This window comes from Prionailurus viverrinus, chromosome C2 (assembly GCF_022837055.1).
Source record: "Prionailurus viverrinus isolate Anna chromosome C2, UM_Priviv_1.0, whole genome shotgun sequence".
NCBI lineage: Eukaryota > Metazoa > Chordata > Mammalia > Carnivora > Felidae > Prionailurus > Prionailurus viverrinus.
The window spans coordinates 88,734,211-88,760,626 of record NC_062569.1 but is presented as its reverse complement, the minus strand read 5'-3'; the positions used below and the strand labels follow the sequence as shown (position 1 = coordinate 88,760,626).

Sequence of the window (26,416 nt, the reverse complement as noted above, 5' to 3'; positions counted from 1 at the left end):
AGAGGAGACACAGAATTTGAAGCAGGCTCCAGGCTCTGAGCTGTCAGTACAGAGCCTGACGTGGGGCTTGGACTCACAGACTATGAGATCATAACTTGAGCCAAAGTCAGATGCTTAACCAAATGAGCCACCCAGGTGCCCCTTAATTCAAGTTTCTAATAAATTAGAAAACAAAGTTCTCTAAATGAATAAACTGTAGACTTTCAAAAGTTCGCCTGTAGACTGGAGCTGAAAATGTAGGGCCACTGAGGGTGGGTGACTGATACAGAATAGTAAGGTTAAGATAAATTCTGAAAATTAGCAGTTATCACAAATGAAGAACTTTTATTCAACTGTCACAAAACACTTGAGAGTTTACATAGGCTAGAGAACCTGAAACGTTATTAACAATCTAAAAGAACTCAAAACTCAACTTTTGTTTTGAATTAACAAAAAAATAAATAAAAAGTTAATATGAAATAAAGTTTTTTTATGTCTTCCAAACGAACAAATAAAAGAGAATCATTAATATGCTCAATATGTATTTTTAAAAGTCTTTATTAGCACAATCTAAAAAGGATGCAAGGCCTGGTAACTTAAGTTTTCACACTTTTGGGGACCTGAGTCATACTGTTCTAGATCACTGTCCTCTCTTTAACTCAAAAATGTATATTCATGATCCCAAGATTTGCCCTTCACCACATGCCATATTAGCAGGAATGCATAAATAAAAAGAAGGAATATGATTTCTCATGTCTGTTGTGTTCTACTATAAAGCAATGTTACACAAATCCTAAATTCTGCCTTTGGTGTATATAGTATGAGACAACTTTTCATTGATTCATTCCCAGCATGGACTCAAATTTATCATTACCTAGTAGGAGTAACAGGACTCAACTACAAATTACCCATACATATGGAATATGTAACAGACATTTAAGAAGTATCAGAAGAATAAGAAGTTACGAAAAGTTCAAAATATGCTGGTAAATGAAAACAGTAGATAAATAAGCAACATCATTCCATGCCTGGTATGCATATGAAAAAAGCATAGGAGTACATATACCAAATGTTAGGAGTGACTATACCTGGTGGTGGGGATATAATAAGGTATTTACCCTGGAGATATGTACATCTATGTTCACACAAAAACCTATACATGAGTGTTCATAGCAGCTTTATTTGTAGTAGCCAAAATGTGGAAAAAGCTACAATGTTCTTCAGTAAATGAATGGTTAAACCGTGGTACATCAACACCATGAAATACTATTCTATAATAAAAAGGAACAAATTATTGATACACACAACTACTCACATGGCTCTCAAAGGCATTCTGTTAATTGAAAAAAAGTCAATCTCAAAAGGTCACATACTGTAGGAGTCCACTAATATAACACATAAAATGACAACGACACAGAGGTAGAAAATAAATTAGGGGTAGGATAGCCAGGGGTTAGGAATGATGGTGTTGGAAGAAGAGGTGTGACTAGGGGTCGCACCAGGGAGGTCTCCTTATGATAGATTCATTCTGTTATCTTGATTTCGATGGTGGTTACACATTATCTACATGTGTGATAAAGTATACAACACTGGACATATTATAGCACTGTCAACTGCCTGATTTTGAGACTGTACTATAATTATGTAGAATTTAACCACTAGAGGAAACTGGGTGAATGCTACACAGGACCTCTCTGTACTAATTTTGTAACTTCCTATGACTCTGTATAATTTCAAAATTAAGTTTCAACAAAAGTAAAAGAATAAATCTTGTCCCTTCCCCTTCCTGCCCCTCCCTACTCACCCGCTTTCCATGAATCATTCACTCCTAAAGCCATATGTTGTAGCATAACAGGGTACGAGATCCCAGACAAGATAAACAGTCATCTGCTGCACAAATCAAGATGTCAGAATGTACGTAGGGTGAGGAGGTTCTTCACATAAGACAGCTCAGGGTGAGTTGTCAGAACCCAAGCAGCAAAAGGAAGGGTCTGTATTATACAGGAAGAGCAACCTGGAGCAACGTGTCAGAAGCTAAGTGGGTGCGGAAGGTATCAAAGTATGAGTGTGGACCAGAACCACGTACAAGGAGGGCTCCATGTGGTGATGAGGCCCAGGACAAGTTGTCAAAGCACATGCAGGGGAGGGTATGAACTGCAATGGAGTATAGGAGCCTGGGTAGAGGGAAGACGGCATCTGCACAGGAAGATGGGGTGACAAATGGTTTTACACATGGGGGGTAGAGGAGGTCTAATCAAGTAAGTAAATATATTAATGATAATGGAACCCAGGTTTCTCACTGTCTAAGAAGGGAGTTATAAAATACAGAAGGGAAGGGTGCCTGGTTGGGTCAGTGGACGAGCATGCAAGTCAATCTCAGGGTCATGAGTTTGAGCTCCAAGTTCGGTACAGAGATTACAAAATAAATAAAATAAAATAAAAGTAATAAAGTACAGAAGGGAGAAAACTGAAATATACTCTGCGGTAATAGACCATAATCAGAGGGATCAGTGTGAACTCAGTTTTAAAATACTGACAGGCAGATATAGAGACAGTTATAGATGGAAGTGGGTATATAAATGTATGTAATTATGTATATACATACATTCCCTAGCTCTGTCCACTGAGAGCCCTGGAAGCAGCCAAACCCCAAGAACAATGAGCAACACATTAGGCACCCAGATCTTGCCTTTTAAATGTCATTTTCCACTGAAATGAACTAGGGTTCCTTAGAGAAATGGCTGACTCCAGGGGTGAGGCAGGAAAAATACAAGAAAATACAAGACATCTCGGGGCAGAAAGCAAGGATGTGTTAAAAAGATTGATGGGATATATAAAATGAACACAGAAGTCAGCTTAAAGAGGCTCCAATTGGCCAAATCTTCAACCAAGCATTAAAATAATCATAGTAATAGATTTTAACCCAGTTAATAAAATTCCTAAGCCCATGCTGATACAAATAAATAAATGAATAAATTAAAAGATGTAATGAGGAATGAGATTAACGTTACAGTGACAAAACCTGCCAGACGTCACCTTAATCAACTTATCAAAGTGAACTATCAGAATGGGGCAAATAAAAATCATGTGCCTCCTGTTAGAGTGCAATGAGGGAGAAGACACAGCATCACTTTTTGCAATATCCCTCCCAAAGTTAGTACCTTAAGTACCATTAGAGTAAAAACCAGATAAATCCAAACCGAGAAACATTCTACAAAATATAAGGTAATTTTCAAGTATTATGATCACAAAATTTTAAAGTGAGAAACTAGAGGTGCCTGGGTGGCTCAGTCAGTTGACTGTCTGACTCTTGGCTTCAGCTCAGGTCATGATCGCATGGTCATGAGAATGAGCCCTATGTTGGTCTCTGCACTGAGCATGGATCCTGCCTGGGATTCTCTCTCTCCCTCTCTCTCTCTCTGCCCCTATCCTCCCTCTCCCTCTCTCTCTCTCTCTCTCTCTCTCTCTCTCTCTCTCTCTCTCAAAATAAATAAATAAACAAAAACAAATAAAGTGAAGAACCAAGACAAAAGAAAACTAAAGAGACACGTAAAATAATGCAATATATAATTTTTTCAAATTAACTATTGGAAGACAAGTAGAACAGTAAAGAATATGTGTCAAAGACCAATCCAAAATATATAAAGAATTTAAAAGCTCAATACCCCAAAAATAAATAATACAATTTAAAAATGTGCAGAAGACATGAACAGACATTTCTCCAAAGAAGACATAACAGGTGGTCAACAGTCACAGGAAAAGATGTTCATCATCATTTATCATCAGGAAGTGCAAATCAAAACTACAATGAGATACTACCTCACACCTGTCACAATGGCTAAAATCAACAATACAAGAAACAGATATTGGCAAGGATGTAGAGAAAAAGGAACACTCATGCACTCTTGGTGGGAATGCAAACTAGTGCGACCACCATGGAAAATAGTATGGAGATTCCTCAAAAAGTTAAAAATAGAACTAACCTATGACCCAACAATCACACTACTGGGGATTTACCCAAAGAATTAAAAAACACTAACTCAAAGGAATACATGCCACCCCCCCCCATGTTTACAGCAGCATTATTTACAATAACCAAGATATGGAAAGTGTCCATCAATTGATGAATAAAGAAAGATGTGGTATATACATATACAGCAGAATATTATTCAGCCATAAAAAAGAATGAAAGGTTGCCATTTGTAACATCACGGATGGAGCTAGAAAGTATTATGCTAAATGAAATACGCCAGTCAGAAAAAGAAAAACACCGTATGTTTTCACTCATATGGAATTTAAGAAACAAAACAAACAAAGGGGAACTAAAGACGGAGACACACACAAATCAAGAAACAAACTCTTAATTATAAATGGTTACCAGAAGGGAGGGGCAGTAGAAGAATGGGTTAAATAAATGATGGGGATTAAGGAGTCGTTATGAGTAATAGGTGATATGCAGAATTGTTTAATCACTATATTGTACAACCGAAACTAATGTAATACTGTATGTGAACTAAACTAAAATTTAAAAAAAATTTTTTAAAGTGTCAAAGACCAAAACTAGTCCAACTTGACCTGACATTTACAAAATAACCCACCCAATAACTTCCAAAATACATTCTTTTCAAGTGAGTATAGACCATTCACTGACTAATCATATATTGAGTGCTAAAAGAGTCTCTCAATGAATTTAAAAGGACTGAAATTATCCACTGCACATTCTCTGACCATAGTAACGATCAATGACAAAAAAAATACCTGGAAAACTTCGAAACATTAGCAGTTAAGCAAAACACTTCTAATTCATGAATCAAAATGAAATCACAAAGGAAGAGAAGTTTATAGCTCAAATGCTTATGTGAAAAATGAAGAAAGGTCTAAAACGGTCATCTAGGCTCCCATTGTAAAAGCTAAGAAAAGGGGCATCTGGGTGGCTCCATCAGGTAAGCATCCGACTTTGGCTCAGGTTATGATCTCACAGTTTGAGAGTTTGAGCCCTGCGTCAGGCTCTGTGTTGACAGCTCAGAGCATGGAGCCTGTTTTGGATTCTGTGTCTCCCTCTTTCTCTCTGCTCCTCCACCACTCACACACTATCTCTTTCTCTCAAAAATAAATTAAAAAATTTAAAAACAAAAAGCTAAGAAAAGAGCAAATTAAGAACAAAGTAAGTAGAAGGAAGGAAATAAGAAAATAATAAAAATGAGTTAAAAATGAAATTCACAAAGGTAACAATCTATAAAACCAAAACCTGATTCTCTCAAGAGACCAATAAAATTGATAAATCTCTACCCAGACTAATCAAGAAAAGGACAAACTATCACTACCAGGAATGAGAAAGAAAAAAATTATAGATAAGACAATAAAAGAATTTTAAAAATTATGAAAAATTTTGTTCAATTAAACAAGAAATGGACGAATTCCTTAAAAAATACAACTTATCAAAACGGATTTAAGAAAAAAAATTTTAAATCTGGAGAAGCCTTATATAGGTTTTAAAATTTGAACACGAAATTTAAAACTTCTCACAAAGAAAACTCAGTCCCAGATTAGCTTCAGTGGTGAAGCCTTTCAAAAAGACATAGAGTAGAAATGAACAAATCTTAAACAAACTCTTTCAAAAAATACAAGAGGAAATACTTCCTAACCCATTTATGAAGCCAGTATACCTAAAACAAAGATATTGCAAGGAAACTAATATTCCTCATAAATGTACACTTAAAAATTGTTTTAAAAACAATTTAAAACCACCTGGGTGGCTCAGTTGGTTAAGCATCCGACTTTGGGTAAGGTCATGATTTTGCGGTTCGTGAGTTCGAGGCCCACATCAGGCTCTGCACTGACAGCTCAGAGCCTGAGCCTGCTTCAGAATCTGTGACTCCCTCTCTCTCTGACCCTCCCCGGATTGTGCTCTGTCACTCTGTCTCTCAAAAAAAAATGAATACAAAGCTAAAAAAAAAATTTTTTTTAATTACTTTAAAAGGTTAGTAAACTGAATCCCGAAATGTATAAAAAGGATGACACATCATGACCAAGTGTAGCTTATCCTAGGAATACAAGGTTGGTTTAACACTTGAAAATCAATCAATGCAATTCACCATATGAAGATAGTAAGAAGAAAAAAAATCATTATCACCTAATAAATGCAGAAAAAGCATTTAAGTTACACATTCATTTATATGAAAATATAATCTCAGCAGGGGTGGCTGGGTAGCTCAGTCAGTTTAACGTCTGACTCTGAACCTTTACGTACCTGTAACAGTCACAAAATACACAGCCAAAGTAAAAAGAATCAACCGCATTTGGGGCGCCTGGGTGGCTCAGTCAGTTAAGCCTCTGACTTTGGCTCAGGTTATGATCTCACAGTTTGTGGGCTTGAGCCCTGCATGGGGTTCTGTGCTAACAGCTCAAGGCCTGGAGCCTGCTTCAGATTCTGTGTCTCCCTCTCTCTCTGCCCCACCCCCGCTCACACTCTGGCTCTTTCAAAAATAAATAAATGTTAAAAATTTTTTTTGAAAAAGAAAAAACAAAATCAACCACATTTCTATATACTGGTCATGAACAATTAAACATTGAAATTTTTTAAAATACCATTTACAACTGGATTCAAAACATGAAATATTTAGGGGTAAATATTTCCAATAACTCTACACTTAAAACTACATAACAATGCTAAGATAAATTAAAACCTAAACAAAGTGATATGCCATGTTCACGGACTAGACACCACTATTGTTTAGATGCTGATCAAGTCAACATATAGAATCAATATAATCCCAATAAAAACCCAGCTGGTCCTTTTTATAGAAACTGAAAGGTTGATTCTACATTTTATACGAAAATACAAACAACCTAGAATGGTCAAAACAGTCTTGCAAGAAGAATAACAAAACTGGGAGACTACACTACCTGATTTCAAGATTTACTATACAAGATTCAACAATCAAGACAGTGTAATACTGATGCAAAGATATAGACACTGGATCAAACAAAATGAAAACACAAGAGAAACAGCTTAACTTCTAGAAAGACACCCCCCCCCTCAAAAAATGAAAAAAAGATTCATACAAAAATGTTCATAGCAGTTTTATCCATAAAGGTTGAAAAACAGAGATAATACAACCAACCATAACAGGGGAAATGAATAACCAAACTTTAAGATAATAAGGCAACAGAGTATTAATAATAGAGTATTAATCAACAATAAAAAGAAATGAACTACTTACTGATCCACTCAACCAACATGGATAAACCAAAAACATTATGCTGAGCAAAAGAAGCCAGACATAAGTTATATATGATGCCATTTGCATAAAGTTCTCAAGAGGACTGATTAGGAAGAAACACAAAGAAACCCTCTAAGATGACAGAAATATTCTGTCTGGACTGTAGCTTATACAAGTCTATGCAGTTGTCCAAACTCTGAACTTTAAAATTAGGAGCTGAGAGGGGCGCCTGGGTGACTCAGTCGGTTAAGCGTCCGACTTCAGCTCAGGTCACGATCTCGCGGTCCCTGAGTTCAAGCCCCGCGTCGGGCTCTGGGCTGATGGCCCAGAGCCTGGAGCCTGCTTCCAATTCTGTGTCTCCCTCTCTCTCTGCCCCTCCCCCATTTTTTTTTCACTCAAAATATATTTGACTGCCTACCATAGCCGAGGTATTGAAAACTTGAAAGAAAAAAAAGTCAATTATCAAAATGAAAAGCAAACAAAGAGAAACCTTTTAAGCTAAGAAATAAAAGCCAGTAGACTGCCAATCAAAGAATGTTACAGGTATATACACAACATGTACAGAAGTAACAGGAAAAAAAAAATCACAGTGGATCTGGGCAACTAAAGTAATTAAAGTATGAAGCTCACATGGAGCACTCACAGACCACTTTCATAAAACACTCCTTCACAAATTTAAAAGAACAGAAATTATACAATATATGCTCTCAGACCACAAAGGACTTAAACTGAAAATTAATAACAGAAAAATAGCTGGAAAATCCCCAAATACTTAGAGATTAAACAACACACTTCTAAATGATATGTGGATCAAAGAAGGTATCTGAGGGGAAATTAAAAGATATATTGAACTAAAGAAAAATAAAACAATTCATCAAAATTTGTGGATGCAGTGAAAGCAGTGCTTAGAGGGAAACTCCTATCACTGAATGCATATATTAGAAAAGAAGATCTAAAAATCAATCATCTAACCTTCCAACTTAGAAAACTAAACAAGACCAAATCAAACCCAAAATAACAGAAGAAATCACAAAAATTAGAGCAGAAATCAGTGAAATTGAAAACTAGAAATCAACAGAGAAAATAAAAAACTAACTCTTCTAAAATATCAATAAACTTGGTAAGACTCTACTAGGGTCTAGCAGAAAACAAGGAATTGTCCAATAGGTATGAGATTCAGTTTTGCAAGAAAAAACAGCTCTAGAGACCTGCTGAACAATAATGGATATTAAAAGGATAACAAAGGAATACTGTGAGCAACTCTATGCCCACAAATTTCAAAATCTAGATGAAATGGACCAATTCCTTGAAAGGCACAATCTGTAAAAACTCACACAAGAGAAATAAATAATCTGAACAGGTCCTCCATCTATTAAAGAAACTGAGTAATTAATAACCTTTAAAAACAAACAAACAAACAACCTTCCCAAAACTACCAGGCTTTATGTACTCAACTGAGTTTATCCTACATTTATGAAAGAAATTATACCAATTCTCTACAATCTCTTTCAGAAGTTAGAAGCAGAGGGAATAATCCTAGCTCATTCTCTAAGGCCAGGATTACCCTAATATCAAAATCAGAAACAAATATATTACAAAAAAAATAGCCCAATATAACTCACAGATACAAAAAATCCTCAACAACATATTAGCAAATTGAATCCAACAATGTATAACAAGAATTACACACAACAACCAAGTGGGATATATTAAAGGTATATAAGGGTGGTTCAGCATTCAAAAATCTATCAATGTAAGCCATCACATGAAAAGACTAAAAAAAAGTAAGGCTATTGCAAAGGGCTAGAAAAGTTGGTGGGCACATGTATTAGAATACAACTATAACTATTATTCATTCATTTACACTATGTGCCAATACCTGGGATACGATGGAAAATAAGACAAAATTCATGCTCTCATAGAGCCTACAATCTATTAGACAGACACTGAACAAGTAACCACAAGTCCCTATTGCAGAGACTCAACCTGGACTAAACAGAAGTGGCAGGCTGATAATGATGAACCACTAACCAGATTAAAAAACAGGAAGGGGGTATGGCTAAAGGGAATATTACAAGCAGGATGCATGAAGGTTCTGAAGCAAAAGAGAAAGTACAGTGTATTAGATATACTGAAAGAAATCCAAGTCTAATATCACAGAAAGGATAGAAGACGATTACATTATGGTTATGGTTTTGTTGGTCAGTCATCCGGTAAAAAGAAAAACAAGAAGGCAAAAAAGTTATGAGTGCCTACAAAAGAATATTTTAGGTGAGAAACAATGACATTTAGGATAAACAGGAAAAACTAAAGGTCGATATGCTTTTGAAAAAGGTAATGAAAAAAATACAGACACCAGGAATTGCCAAGTTACAGAACCCGAAGGAAAAACCTTCAGGTGTATGATCTTTTTCTAGTTATACTCAAGATTCAATCTTTCTACTCTTTAAGGAAACCAAGAAGTTGAAACAAAATCTTTAAAATTTAAGCACTTAAAATTTAATACACAGTAATCCTGGAAAAGATAAGTTACTAAATGTATACAATACAAAAACTTGATTTTGCCTTTTTCAAATGTGATTTCTGTCAACATTTAGTGTATCCATTTAATAACACCCAGTTAACTATTAAGACTTTAAACATTTTCTGAAATTTCTTCAATGACTTGAAGCATTACTTAACACAAAATTAATTATGTTTCTAACTGTAAGTTACATTAATTTTAAAAAGGAATTACTTACAGGGACATTAAGTGCATACTGTAGTCCTTGAGGAAGTCTTTCATGTGTTTCCATCTGCTCTTCATCATTTTTCACTGTCTCCTCATGGACCATGAGTTCATCATGTGATATCATATCCTGTTGTCTCATTTCACTTTCTTGTAACACTTCATCTGCAGCAAGGATCTCCTGGTGAGGCATACTCCGATCTTGAAGTACCGACTCCTGCAGTTCCCCAGACACGGTAGACTGGCCAGACACTCCACCCATTACAACCATTGCCCTGGAAGACTGCATTTCGTCTATGCCGCCACATTTAAGAAATAATCCTTCCAGTTTGTCGTCAATGTTCATGCTTAAGTATAACTGCCTAGAAAGACCAAGTTTGGCAACAAAGCATAATAAATTAGTTTTATAGGTCTACTCGATCCTTTTTAAATTTCAATTATGAAAGGTACACACTTTAATAGAAAAACTTTATTCATGTAATTCGTATTGTCTCCAATTTTAAAAATATCAAGATAAGTTTCCAAAGGCTGGTGGAATAAAATGCAACTTCTCATTTTTGACATTAAGGCAAAAAATCGTAATCTATTTCATTATGAAAAATGAGTATGACATAAAGGAAATTGGGGGGAAGTATCTGTAACAAAGGAGTCATGTTCTTTAATATATTAAAATGTCAAAAAAATTTTAAAGGTGTATAAAGAAATAAAGTGACAAACCACTATCAGGCAAATCATAAAGAATACTTAGAAAACAGTCACTAAATATACAAAATAATAGTCACTTACAGTAGTAATCAAAGAAATGAAAATTAAAACAGAACTACCATATTTCATCCACCAAACTGGTAGTGACTCTTTAAAAAAATATACGTCTTGGGGCGCCTGGGTGGCTCAGTCGGTTAGGCGTCCGACTTCGGCTCAGGTCACAATCTCGCAGTATGTAAGTTCGAGCCCGGCGTCGGGCTCTGTGCTGACTGCTCAGAGCCTGGAGCCTGTTTCAGATTCTGTGTCTCCCTCTCTCTCTGACCCTCCCCCGTTCATGCTCTGTCTCTCTCTGTCTCAAAAATAAATAAATGTTAAAAAAAAAAATTTTTTTTAAATATACGTCCAATGTTGCGGTAGGTTTAAAAAAAAAAAAAGACACTCATTATGAACAGTAGGAGAATAAATTAGCTCAATTACTTTCGAAGGCAATTTGGTACTTTCTATCAAAAAGCCATAAAAACACACATATTCTTTGAACTGGTAATTATACTTATAGAAACCTATCCCAATGAAACAAAATATATACGTGAAAAATCACTACAGTAATTTACATTAGCAAAAAAATGGAAATACACTATTCAACAAAACTGGTTAAAATATATTCATACATATGTCTTAAAACTACAGTGACAGCTATACAACTCAGTAAATTTACTAAAAATCCCTGAATTGAACACTTAAAATGGGTGGATTTTATCATATGTAAATGATATCTCACAGTTTTTCTCAAAAATAGAATCAGAATAATGGCCCTTGGGGGTGGGGGGGTTGCTGCTGATAACAACAGGCAGGCAATGGGGAGTGTATGGGAGCTAGCAATATTTTTTTCTTGAGTTGAATGCTGGTTGGACAGATATGCTCACTTTGTAAAATTTCAAGTTGTACATCTGCAAAATATGCATGTTTTTGTCAGTTACTACACTTCAATAAAAAGTAAAAATCTGCTGACACTACAAAACAGTAATGAAATTATTCTTGAAAAATATTTGAAAATGTGGGGGAATATCCCAGTATTAAAGGAAATGTATGTGTGCATTTAAAGATACAGAAGTTTATGTAAAATGTTAACACCATTAACATTACCACTGGTGGTAAAATTACCAGAAGTTTTTTCCATATTTACATTTATCTCTAATTTGAAAACTTACTATAATAAAATTTTACTTTTTATGCATGCTTTTAAATTTGTTAAAATGAAATAAAGGTGATACTTTCCTTACTAATACTTTTTTTTTTTTTAACATTTATTTATTTTAGTGAGACAGGGACAAAGCACCAGTGGGAAAAGAGCAGAGAAAGAGGGAGACAGAAGCTGAAGCAGGCTCCAGGCTCCGAGCTGTCAGCACAAAGAGTGATGCAGGGCTTGAACCCACGAACCACAAGATCATGACCTGAGTGAAAGTCAGATACTTAACCAACTGAGCCACGCAGGTGCCCCACTAATATATTCTTAAACAACACATGATTAAATTTAACAGGTCATGAGACCTAGACACTACCAAATAATTATATTATTTCCTCCATTATTGTAGAAAAGATAGGCAATATTAAATCTGCCCTTCTAACTTTGGTTGCTGTAAATTCAAATTCCACTGTGTTACTCCAAGAACCAACATAATGATCATGAAAGCTAAAGAAACTTCATCTCAAAAAACATGAAAGCACTGGTGCAAAGTTTGTTTTTCAAAACTGATTTCTACTATCAGACTGTGTAAAAATAACATACATGCCCTCTGCAAAGGGACAAGTCCAAAAGTAGTAAATGCATTTAACTATTTGTCTCAGTTTAGTCACCTCTTTCCCAAATCAATCAGGTAGGTACTAGCTACTGCCTTGATCATAGCTTTCAAAGGTAAAATAAATGATCAGTTAAATTCAAATGTACTACTGAAATTTAAATGCACTTTCACTTACTAAGGTTATCACTTAGGGAGAAACCTGTACTTAAATGAACAGCTCCAAAAAAAAGACCTTGTAAACAGCAAAGTAAAAAAAAACACAAAAACATAATTCATACTTGCTAATCCTATCTTCCCTGGTACAAGATATTATCAGTCTAGAATACATAAAACAAAGTACCAAGAATCTGATTTTTACTTTTCAAAATCTTTAAATAGCAAGCTTGAAATCTACAGGATGATTTTAAATAAATCACCAAATAACTATTCTCTTCTAATATTCTATTTAGCACATTTCTTAGAAAATAAACTATCCTACAACTAAATGAAACTTAAGCCTTACAGGGCTAACTAAAATTTGCCTATTCTGGCCATTTCTTTGGAGGTTCTTACCAAATCATTATATTCTTCTAGTCTATTTACTGTTTTCTTAAAGAATGTGGAAAGCCCCTAACTTGAAAGGGAATTTTGATACCCAAAGCTAACCTTTATTGCAAGTCATCATTGTTGCTACAGCTACAATATACCCTTGACCCAGGCAAGCTCACTGCTAGGAATATACACAATCCTATAAGGTAATTCATCAAAATTAACCAAAGATACATGTACAAGGATGTTTGCTGCACCCCTTTAGTGGAAAAAGACTGGAAACTAAGCATTCACTGATGTAAGATTTCTTAAATTATGATTCAACCCTACAATGGAATACACACCATCATTAAAAGGAATGAGGCTGCTATATGTGCTGGGTGAAAAGTTCTCCACAATACATTAAGTGAAAAAAATCAAGGAGAAGATACACAAATAAAGTGAGCCACTGCTTGTATCATACATCTCAACTAGTAACTGGGCACAGTAAGCCAGACAGGAAATTAGACAAGGCTCTCAAGCAAAAAAGTTAATTTCACCTTGCATATAGTACAAGAAAAAGGACAAAACTACACTAAGAAAAATGGTAAGGAGGGGCCCCAGGGTGGCTCAGGAGGTTGACTCTTAGTTTCAGCTCAGGTCATGATCCCACGGTCCTGTACTGACAGGATCCCAAGCTTTGTGATGACAGTGTGGAGTCCACTTGCGATTCTCTCTCTCTGTCCCTCTCCCCTACTCGTGCTGTCTCTCTCTTTAAAAAAAAAGGTGGGGGGGGGGGTGCGCCTGGATGGCTCAGTCAGTTAAGCGACTGACTTCAGCTCAGGTCATGATCTCGTGGTTTGAGAGTTCGAGCCCCGCATCGGGCTCCGTGCTGACAGCTCAGAGCCTGGAGCCTGCTTCAGATTCTGTGTCTCCTCTCTCTGTCATTCCCATGCTCATGCTCTGTCTCTCAATAATAAATAAATGTTAAAAAAAATTTTTTTTAAATGATAAGGAAAGTACATTTTTTACTGTCCCTGAAGCTCTCTTACATGCACTTATCATCTTTAACTTTCCCCCTTCTAACTCCTGCATGGTCTCAGTCAAAGCTCTCTTGTGCTTCACTGCACACTCAACAACCCAAATACAACAAAAGGTCCCATGCTGAAAAGGTCTCTTCTCTAACTTCTGTATTTCCAGGGAGGATCGGCCAAGTATAAAGAAAGGAAACTGATATAATCAATCCATGTTAAAATGTGAATAGTTATAAATGTCTCTTCCCGCTAAACCATCAAAAAGCCAACTGCTTTTTGACCCAAATATCTACACAATTAATGGAAATTCAGCTGTTAGGGATATTACACAGCTAAGAGGAAGAAAGAAATGATGCTTCCTTTAAATCATGTTGCTTACATAAAAGAGTGCTCTAGAAGAAAAAAAGAAACAATTATTCTGTGTTCCCAGGAGCCTCTGTCCAACTGGGGAAAAAAAGAAGGGCTAGGTAGAGTAACAATAAGCAACCAGCCACCCTGAGTCCCTTGTGATGACACATTATTTTGTAAGGGATGGTGGGCAGCTGACAAAGGGTATAAAACACCAGAGCTATTAAGAGCCAAAACAAGACGGACAATGATGTTCTAGGGCTAATTCAGCTAAAGGTGAAATGGCCACCCAAAACAGATCATTAAAAACTAGAACAAAGCAAAAGAGAGGAAAAAAGGAAGGAGCCAGCCCACCTCAGGCCAATTTCTCCTAAATCTTCCTTTAGCAGATTACTTCAAACTGTATTCTTTTCCCCTTTCCAAGTTTTATTCTTCCCTCATCTCCATCCCTCTGTCAAAAAAGTTGACAGGTACAGCAAAAGGGGTATTTAGGGGGTCACAATACAGTTTCCTGCTCCATTCAATTATCCCTCTCCCACACACTCCTCGCCATCCTTTCCTATTGAAAAATATTTGGTTCAGCTGTACAAAAGTAATCCAAATTGTGGCCAATTAGGTAACCCCTAGTCACTGAAGCCTAATGGCAATGCTCTAGTCAAAGAAAACATAAATTATTAGCCATCACTTTCTCCTATCTTCCACAAGAGACAGCTGACTCTCCTTGTCATCACCTTCTAATTTAATGCTTCTAATCAACTGTGTGCAACCAGTTAGAAAGCTTTATAGATTCTTAAGATGAAATAAGAGTAAATAAGCTTTGAGTCAGGGTTTTCAATAAGGAATTAAACACATGGACTTTTAATACAAGCATTTGCGATAATTACTTCTAGGCTGAGGGGACTGTCTGGGCTTGCTTTCACAAGACAAAGTTAACAGAAGCATAACATATGGACAAGCTGGCCATTACTACTCATTTTTAATCAAGTATGCAAATGCCTACTGGGTTTTTTTATGCATTAATAAGGAAAATATCTTTCCAAATTTATTAATAGGTTTGGGTCTATATGATAAAGTTCATAACTTGCAGAGGAAGGACAACTAATGTGTTTAGGCTCTACTAGATGTAAGACACTGTGCTGGGCACATTTACATATATTAAATCACCTAACATTTATACTAAGGAACACTCAAGACACTAACAGTATATCCCCATCTAACAGATAAAGACACTGGGTTTACTCTAAGTCACACAGCTGGAGGTAAACTGGGATTTCAAAACAGGCTTAGCTGGTTTAGTGCGCTTTTTGCCACACCATACTAACCTCCCAACTTGAAAGGCTCTGAACATGTTAAGAACTCAATGACCTCCTCTTCTCACTCACCTTAGAGGCCACACTATCACCACTGCTTGGGTTGCTACAGCAATCCGGGTTTCCTCAGTTGGCTTCTCCTACCTCATGGCTATCATGGAAGAACTTTGTGACACTAAATCCCTTTTTCTCCTTTGGAAAGAATGGACACTTCCTACATTTGTTATTTTCCCATTTCCATCTATTATTCACACCTTAGTTAATATCTCCTGTCATTCTTTTTTTTTTTTTTCATAGGTTTACATATATACCCTCTTCATCCTTCCATTCTTCCTTCAAACCTTTTCCAAATTACTTCAGGAAACTTCCTCTTTTACCTCCCCATTTTCACTTGAAAATCAAACAAAATAATCCTAAATATGGCTGACAAATAAATATAGGAGCAGTTCTAAAGACATACCTGTATCAAAGAAAAAACAGCTGTAACTTTTTGGAAGACTTCTGCCATAATCATCTAAAAGTTTTGAAAACACCTAGTTCCCTTTCAGAATGTACATGAATATTCACCTGCCACTTTATGGCTTTTAATTAAATCTGCATTCAGGCACGATAGAAGTATTTCTCACTTAAAGACACTGATTTTCTGTATATTTATTGAGTTTGTTGTAATATTATTCTCCACCAACTTTTACTGAACAATGTAGAACTTCCAACCATAAAAGTCAAAACAGACTATAGTGGGCAAGCTTAGGAATTAAACATCATTCTTTTTTCGGGACACCTGGGTGGCTCAGCTGGTTGAGTATCCGACTTTGACTCAAGTCATGATCTCGTGGTTCATGGGTTCAAGCCCCACATTGGCCTCTGTGCTGACAGCTCAGCCTGCTTCACATTCTGTGCCTCCCTCTCTGCCCCTCCCCTGCTCACACACTGTCTCTCTTTCTCATAAAAAATAAACACGAAAAAAAAATTTTTTTAATAAACATCATTCTTTTCTATAAAGAAAAATAATTTCCAACTCAAAATATTCTCCCAAATCAACAATACCCTGCCTTGTACCAGAACCCATTCTACCTATAAGCCTCACTTGTAGGCAGAAGAAAAGTACTGAAAAGAACTTATTCTTAAACAGATAAAAAAGAAAAACTCGGTTTTACAACTTACTTCTCACCCAAAGCATTTTCAGTAAACTCTTTGCTGTCTGGAGGATGCCAGTTACATTAACTTGGATATTAATTTTTCTAACCTATGTAGGGTCAGTGAGAAATTACAACTTAGCAATATCAGGATTGGAAACACAAGTATCAATCAGCTTCAAGATCAAATGGTTAGACAAAGCCAGAGACAAAGAAACCCATGACCAATATGGAATTAAATAATTTCCACTGGCCATTCTTAAGAAGTTTCCTATTCTCTCTCATCCTTCACAAGCACAGTTTTATCTAAACAAAAACTGCTTCACCTCTAATTCAAAAACAAAGTTTACTTCTCTTCTAGGCATATTCTACATTCAGAAACCCCTTCAGAAATATCTTTGTACAACTACAATTTTGCATCTATAAAGCTGAGCTTATAAACTACACCCCATGACAATTTTTAAGTTGCTACTTAGTTCAAAACATTCTAAGAGGAACAAATGGGTCTTTCTGACTAGTGCCAGCAATGGTAAAAGACACAAAATAAGAGAGATTATAGGCTAAAATCCATCATTTTATACAATATAACAAAAAAAAACCTTTGACCATTTTCTAACCACAGAAAAATAATCTATAAATATTTAAGTCAAAGTTAACGGGCATTTCTATATACTGCACCCCCCTCAAATAAAGCAGAATCTAAGCATATTCTGCATTCCAAATACTCATCACCAAAGTCTTCTAAAACAATGTAACAAAAAAATAGTGATATTTGAATGTTAAAACAAAATTTTCAGCAACTCATACTGTTTAAGAAACAGCTATAATTTATCTTAAAAAGGAGAGGGGGAGAGAAGTTTTAAAAAAAATTCCAAGCAAAACAGAACCCTACCTTCTGCTGGATCTACTTGTTTCATCCATCACACCTCATGCCAATATCAATAATTCAAATATTAATGTTAAAAATACTTATTCTGTTAGGAAACTATGAGTTTTCTACAGGCTTGTATAAGAAAAGGAATATCAAAAATACTTGTTAAAACAAACTTCCCTCTACACTACGAACATTAAACACCTACGTTATTTTTAATATGTACTACATAGCAACCAAAACTCATTTCAGAATAAGTATTAACTATTAAAACTGACATTTTTTAAACATTAGATAAATACTCTCGCTTTAATAATACAAACACTATTTGTGAAGCACAGAACTAAGGATGCATTTTCACCTTCAATGCCAAGAACATCTATAATGTCTTATACTATTCCATCATAAACTAAAGTCAACCAGCCGACTATACTATAACAAGTATATAAATTTATCAAAACTAAAGGGTACCAAGGCTAAAAGGTTGACATAAAACATGGTGGAAAACTGATAACTAGTTTGCAACCCTTTAATAAAATCTATAATAGAATATATAATATTTGATACTTGTTTCAAAACACAGTATTTACAACAGGACAAAAATCATAAAATACAATGTACGATGAAGTATTTTTCATCTAAAAATAACTAATTGAAGTATATAATATCTTTGAGAAAAAGTTTTTCTGATCTTATCTAAACATTTAGAATAACACACTCTTTAGAATTAGAAGGGGGGCGCCTGGGTGGCGCAGTCGGTTAAGCGTCCGACTTCAGCCAGGTCACGATCTCGCGGTCCGTGAGTTCGAGCCCCGCGTCAGGCTCTGGGCTGATGGCTCAGAGCCTGGAGCCTGTTTCCAATTCTGTGTCTCCCCCTCTCTCTGCCCCTCCCCCGTTCATGCTCTGTCTCTCTCTGTCCCAAAAATAAATAAACGTTGAAAAAAAAAAATTGAAAAAAGAAAAAATAATTAGAAGGAACTAGCTACAGATCATTTAGCTTTGTTTGTATGTAAAGAAATCCTCCTATCCAAGGCCTCCACCCCCTTGTGTTAGTCTAAAATATTAGATAAATCATTTCAACCTAATGATAGTGAAACAAGATGAGGAAGTATCTCAAGTCAATTTTAACTTTTAATACCTTATTCCATTTTATGATATCAAGACTAGCAGTGTTTATTCACAAAAAATTTGAGAACTAGTCACAGAACTTGAACTGTCTCAGAATGTCCAGGCCAAGAGTTAATGTCTTGGATAATAAAAATTGTATTTTAATGTTAATCCAAACTAGACAAATGGTAAGTAAATCTGACACAAACCCTAACTGACAATAAACTCCCCCTCCCTGAATCTGTTCTTTTCTTCTTGCCTAATAAGTGAGACAAACTCATTTCCCAGCCTCCCTTACAGCTGACTGTAGTCACGTGACAGTGTTATAGCCATTGGAATATAAGGAGAAATGACATACATAACTCCTCTTAAGGGAAGAAAAATACCCTTTCTTCTTCCTATTGACATGCATAACGGTAACCATCTTGGACAACAAGAGAGAAGCCACATACTAAGAATAGCAAAGGACGACAAAGACGCCCAGGTCATGATGACTCAGGAACCTCTACAAAATCTCAAGATTGTTTTCATAGAGCAGTGCCTGGGGTGGCTTAGTTGGCTAAGCATCCAACTTTGGCTTAGGTCATGATCTCGTGCTTCATAAGTTCGAGCCCCGCACTGGGCTCTGGGCTGACAGCTCAGAGCCTGGAGCCTGCTTTGGAATCTGTGTCTCCCGTTTTCTCTGCCCCTCCCCCACTCACACTCTCACTCTCAAAAATAAATAATTAGAAAATAAATATATTTCTATCTTTAAAGTCTGTCACAGTGGTCACATCTATATTTTAACTAATATCTCTAATATAAATGATTAATGAATTACCTACATGACTGCTTCCTTATATTAGTATAGGCATATATGTACAAATGTACAATAACTGGGATGTCTTTTCATGTTTCAAAAATTATATGCCAAACACCATTAAATTTCATCAACTGGTCTCATTTTACCATGTATGAACACAGAGTTTCCATGGAAATTCTGAAAAATTTAACATGGATATATATGTGTTAATGATAGGCAGGTAAAAAATACACTCTAAGAAAAGGGTTAAAGGAGAAAATATTTTCCCATCTAAATTTCATTTACTATTACATAATAAGCTACACATATTTTTGTGTTAAACAAAACTTAAAATCAAAAATGATATCATTACTTATCAATTTTCTCTTAACACTGTTTTCTCAAGAAAAAAATTAAAATCCCAGGTTTCTACCAGATATAAACACCAAAACAAACTACAATACAAAAACCAACATGAAATTCTATCACCCAAAATGGTTTCATGTTTGAAAAAATTAACTTATTCATGATTATAAAACACAAGTGTTGACATTACCTGAGACTAAGATAAAAATGAAGACTTCAAGGAAGGGAATGCTGTAGAGTTGAAAAAGAAATCATGGCTGAGTTTCTACCTTTCGTAAGCTTCAAATACCCTCCACACCACCTTAATCACTTATGCCATCCAAGTCCTACAAAAAAAAAAAAAAAACAAAAATTACTTAGGAAAGGGGAAAAAATACTGTATAAATACAATCTGGAGAAACTGGTATGAATAATGAAGTGATCATTCTTTGTAAATACGAAAACTATGCCTGAATGACCAGAACAATGACTTGCTTTTAAGTCTGAAACCAGGAGAATAAAATAGTGGTAAATAGTAACTGTAAAATAACCTTGGCCTTATAAAGAACAATTTGCTTAAATCTGAATCTACAACTTCAGAGATAAGGGATGTTGAAGGAAATTCAGAGGGTTATAGACCTAAAAAGTTAGAAAAGAGGACGCAAAGAAACCACTTAAAAGATTAAGCAAAGATTAAGAAACCACTTAATAGCACTATTTACTGCTTTGTAAAGTCTATTAAGTGAAGAGGGAAGAAAATACAATACCAGGCTTGATAAATAAGAAAACAGAACTAGTCATGTACAGAATAAATATTTATTCACAACAGAAACAATTATAGTTGTAAAATGCTATAAAATATTTAGATACAGAAACATAATCAGCCAGGTCATCTCTGACAGAAAAAAGTGACAATAAGATGAGAATAATTAATCATAGGAAGACGGTGTACCATATCCAAAAAATACAAATAAAAATGAAGAACATAAGCTGTACACAATAAATCTGCCTGACAGTACTTCTGGGCAGAGTAAAGACTGAAGAGTTTATGGAATTCCCTACCATAGGTCTTTAAAAATATTAGATTCCTATCCATCAATAATAGTTTATATAAAGTCCACAAGAGGGGCGCCTGGGTGGCGCAGTCGGTTAAGCGTCTGACTTCAGCCAGGTCACGATCTCGCGGTCCGTGAGTTCGAGCCCCGCGTCAGGCTCTGGGCTGATGGCTCAGAGCCTGGAGCCTGTTTCCGATTCTGTGTCTCCCTCTCTCTCTGCCCCTCCCCCATTCATGCTCTGTCTCTCTCTGTCCCAAAAATAAATAAACGTTGAAAAAAAATTAAAAAAAAAAAAAAAGTCCACAAGAGACCAGGTGATATATGAAACATAATATGATTGTATATCAATTTTTACAGTGGTGTAAAAGCAAGAAAAATGGTCTTCCTCATCTAGAACAAAGTAGTATTTCCATCTTTGAACTTCCAAAAAATATAATACTAATCTACTTTTTAAAAATATTTCAATGCTGTATCCGTATTTTTTAAGAAGTTTACTTGTTTATTAACTAATCTCTACACCCAACGTGGGACTCAAATTCATGATCCCAAGATCAAGAGTCGCGTGCTCTTACAAATGAGCCATCCATGGGGCGCCTGGGTGGCTCAATCGGTTAGGCAGCCGACTTCACTTCAGGTCATGATCTCACGATCGTTGAGTTCAAGCCCCGCGTCGGGCTCTGTGCTGACAGCTCGGAGCCTGGAGCCTGTTTCAGATTCTGTGTCTCCCTCTCTCTGACCCTACCCCTTTCATGCTCTGTCTCTCTCTGTCCCAAAAATAAATTAACATTAAAAAAAAAAAAATTAAAAAATAAAAAAAATAAAAAAAAAAAACAAATGAGCCATCCAGGCACACCTGTATCGATATTTTTTTAGTTTAAATTCTGAGCACCTGGGTGGCTCAGTCAGTTAAGAGTCCAACTCTTCATTTCGGCTCAGGTCATGATCCCAGGGCCTTGGGCTCGAGCACCATCCGTGCTGAGCGTGAAGCCTGCCTCGGATTCTCTCTCTCTCCCTCTGCCCCTTCTCCTGTGCTCACACACTTTCTCAAAGATAAAATTAAACGTTTAAATTCTGATGGGGCTATTCATCCCTTAGTAACCTTCCATCTCAGAAATTTCCTTAATATTCATGCATGTCGATATTTCCAGATAAACTTTTGTCCAAAATAAAATTTATTTTCTTTCAATAGGATTGTATAATGTACAAACGATAGTGAAATGACAACAGTAACAATAACCTAGGCAGGGGGAAGAGAGAGTCACAATACGGAGTTGCTTCAATATATTATCTACAATGCCCAGTTTTCAACAATAAATTATAAGATTACTAAAGAAATGGAAAGCATGACATTTATATTAACAAACACTACAGTATCTGAGTATCTCCAGACGTTGGTTTAAGCAAACAAATGTTTCAAAACATCTATTATACATATGTTAAAAGAATCCATGCTTTAAACTTCTTTAATTATGAAAATAATCAACAAATAACAGATTCTCAATAAATGTACAGAAATTATGTAAAAGAACCACACAGGAAACTCTGAAGTCGAAGAGTACAGTAATTAAAACAAATATTTCCTAGAAGTGCTCAACAGCAGATTCAAGATGGCAGAAAAAAATTAATGACCTTGAAGACATCTACTGAAATTATCCAATCTGAAGAACAGAGAGAAAAGAAGTTGAAGAAGATTAAACAGAACCTCAGAGACCAATTTATCAACACTTTTGGAGAGGAAAGAACAGAGGGAAACATTTTTAATAAAATATCTAACAAAACTTCCCAGATTTTACTTTTAGTAAAAAGAAATAAAATCTATAGGTTTTAGGAATTCAATGAATCTCAGGTAGAATACAAAAAGACCCACACCTAGACACATCATAGTGAAACTGCTGAAAGCAAACACAAAGTGAAAAATAATGCAACCATAACAAGAAAAAATCACTCTGCACTGTGCAGGGAATTCAACATGATTAACACCTTTCAATCATAAACAATAGAGGCCAGAAAACAGTGGAATGGCATATTCAAAGTGCTGAAAGAAAAAAGCTGTCAACCAAGATGGCAGCAGAATTATCATCCAATAATGAAGGCAAAATAAAGTGTCTCAGACAAAGAAAGGATGAGAGAATTTTTTACTAGCAAACCTGCCTAACAAGAAATTTTAAAGGAAGTCCATCAAGCTGAAAGGAAAAGACAAAAGACTCAGATACAGAGGAAAAACAGAAGAGCATCAAAAATGGAAAATATGTAGGTTAATCTAAAGGACTCTATAAATATATTTTCTCATTTCTTCTCTCAGCATCTTTTAATGACATAAGAATATATGAAGCAATGATTATAATATATTGCTGGTTTTATAGCATACATAAATGTGAAATATATACAATAACAGTAGCACAATAGAGGAAGGAAAAAAATGGAAGCTATACTGGAGCAAAGTTTCCATATTTTACTGACAATGAATTAAAGTTAATATTAAGCAGACTGTTAAAATGCATAATGTAAACCCTAAAGCAACCACAAAGAATATATCTTTATATTTATATTTAATAAAGAAAAAAAAAATCAATGGAGTAATTATATGATACACTAAAAAATACTTGACATAAAAAGAGGCACTAAAGGAGGCACAGAGGAACAAAAATAAGAGACATACATAAAACAAGTGGCAAAATGACAAATGTAAACCCAGCCATGTCCATAATTAAATGTGAATGGTCTAAACAGCCCAATGCGAAGGCCGAGGGTGTCAGAATGGACCAAAAATGCCCACAAGATTTAACTATATTCTGTCAACAAGAGACACACTTTACATTCAAGACTGAAAGTTAAAAGATGAGTGGGAAAGGATATTCTATGGAAACAGTAACTGTAAAGAAGTGGATAGTTCTATCGATAACATAAATATATTAGTATTTGCCTTAAGACAAATATTACTGATGACAAAGGAAAGTATTTCATGATGATAAAATATCAATAAATCAGGAAGATATTGTTAACAATTATAAATGTATATGCACCTAAAAAGAGCCCCAAAATAATGAAGCAATAACATTATTGAAAAAACAGAAAATTCAACAATAGTTGGAGATTTCAATTCTCCATTCTATATAATTGATAGAATAACTAGACAGAAAATTAGCAAAGATACAGAAAACCTGACTCATACTAACAACAAACTAGACTAAACTGGCTTATACAAAAAACCTCCATAAACAACAGAATACATGTTGTTTTCAAGCACACAAGGAACATTCTCCAGGTCACACCAAAAAGTAGGCTACATAACAAGTCTCATAAATTTAAAAGGACGGAACTCATACAAAATACGTTCTTCAATCATAACAGAATTAAATATCCACTAAATTAGAAACTGGAAAATCCACATGTGTTCAGGAATTAAACTTCACACTTCTAAATAATTTAGGAGTCAAAAAAGAAATTAAAAGAACAATTAGAGAATATTTTTAACTGAATGAAAACAAAAACATCAAAATTTATGAGATGCAGCTAAAGTACTTAGAAGGAAATTTATAAATTTAACTAAACCCTAAAGTAAGCAAAGGGAATAATAAAGAGAGCAGAAATTAACGAAATTCAAAACAGAAAAAAACTTGATTCTTTAAGATCAACAAAACTGACAAACTTTTAGGCAGACTAAGAACAAAAAGAAAACACAATTACCAAAAACAGGAATGAAAGAGGGGATGGTAATACTGACCTCACAAAAATTAAGTTATAAGACGGAAATACAAGGTTATATGTAAATAATGCCTCAAAAAAATTTTTAAGAATTATAAAGGAAGGAATATTATAAGTAAATTTATGCCAACACATTATACAACTTTGTAACATGAACAAATTCCTAAAATGACACATATTATCAAAACTGACTAAAGAGGAAATAGAAAAATCTGAATGTAACAATTAAACAAACTGAATTAGTATTTCAAAATTTCCCACAAAGAGGAGCGCCTGGGTGGCTCAGCCGGTTAATATCTGACTTCGGCTCAGGTCACAATCTCACGGTTGGTGAGTTCGAGCTCCGAGTCGTGCTCTGTGCTGGCAGCTCAGAGCCTGGAGCCTGCTTCGGATTCTGTGTCTCCCTCTTTATCTGCTCCTCCCTTGTTCACGCTCTTTCTCTCAAAAATAAACATACATTTAAAAAAATTTTTTTTTAATTAAATTTCCCACAAAGAAAAGAACAGGCCAAAATGGCATCACTGATGAATTCCACCAAATATTTAAGGAAGAAATACTAATCCTTCACAAATTCCTTCACAAAACAGGAAAACGGTACATTCTGAAACTCAATCCGTGAAGCCAGAGTTAACTTGATACCAAAGTCAAAGAAAATTACATGAAAACTACTCAGCGATGCCTATAATTATAAAATTAGGTTAAAAAAAATTCTTACAAAATACTAGCAAACTGAATCTAGCAACATATAAAAAGGCCTACACACCATGACCAAGTAGGATGTACCCCATGAATGCAAAGGTAGTTTAACATCTGAAAATCAAGTAAGATAATACACTATATTAAGAGAATACAGGAAAAACCCATATGGGAGCCTCAATAGAAAAAAAGCACCCAACAAAATTCAACACCTATTCATGATAAAAACTCTCAACAAACTAAGACTAGAAACAGAACTAATAAATGAGTTCAGCAAGGTCACCATTAACGAGTTAAACAAGATCATAAAATATTAAATCAATAAATAAAATCAATTTTATTTTTAGAGTGATATCATGATGTTCTATCAAAAATTTGAATTGATGGGGCGCCATTGAGCCTTCCAGCTCAGGTCGCGATCTCACTGAACACTTAGTGAGTTTGAGCCCCGCATCAGACTCCCTGATGTCAGCACAGAGCCCACCCACTTCACATCTTCTGTCTCCCTTTCTCTCTGCCCCTCCCCCACCACCTGCTGGTGTGGACGTGCACATGTTCTCTTTCAAAAGACAGGAAGGAAGGAAGGAAGGAAGGAAGGAAGGAAGGAAGGAAGGAAGGAAAAAGGAAAGGAAAGGAAAGGAAAGGAAAGGAAAGGAAAGGAAAGGAAAGGAAAGGAACGGAAAGGAAAGGAACGGAAAGGAAAGAAATTTGAATTGATTCAGGGGCACCAGGGTCTGTTAAGCTCCAACTTCAACTCAGGTCATGATCTCACAGTTTGTGGGTTTGAGCCCTGCATTGGGCTCTACGCTGACAGCTGAAAGCCTGGAGCCTGCTTTGGATCTCTCTCTCTCTCTCTCTCTCTCTCTCTCTCTCTCTCTCTCTCTCTCTCTGCTCCTCGCCCACTCACGCTCTCTTTCTCCTTCAAATATAAACATTAAAAATATTTTTTAATTTGAATTGGTTCAAATTTTCTTTCTTATCCCTCAGTAGAATTTCAAAATTTTCTTCAGAATGCTCCCAGACATTTTATCTTTTTAGTTATTATGAATGTATACCTTTTCTTACACGATTAGTCCTAATGCCTATT

The 26,416-nt window shown here is 35.4% G+C and overlaps 1 protein-coding gene across 5 annotated transcripts in view; it reads right to left on the bottom strand.

Moving 5' to 3' along the window:
* ZNF148 (zinc finger protein 148) overlaps positions 1-26,416 on the bottom strand; it is a 127,094-nt gene that overhangs the window by 61,685 nt on the left and 38,993 nt on the right. For all 5 annotated transcript variants that reach the window (XM_047874258.1, XM_047874259.1, XM_047874261.1 and 2 more), the window contains 2 exons: positions 20,085-20,220; positions 9,944-10,292 (listed from right to left, as the gene is read on the bottom strand). In XM_047874258.1, coding sequence (XP_047730214.1) covers positions 9,944-10,276 — 333 coding nt within the window. In that variant the 5' untranslated portion in view covers positions 10,277-10,292; positions 20,085-20,220. The remainder of the gene's footprint in view (positions 1-9,943; positions 10,293-20,084; positions 20,221-26,416) is intronic.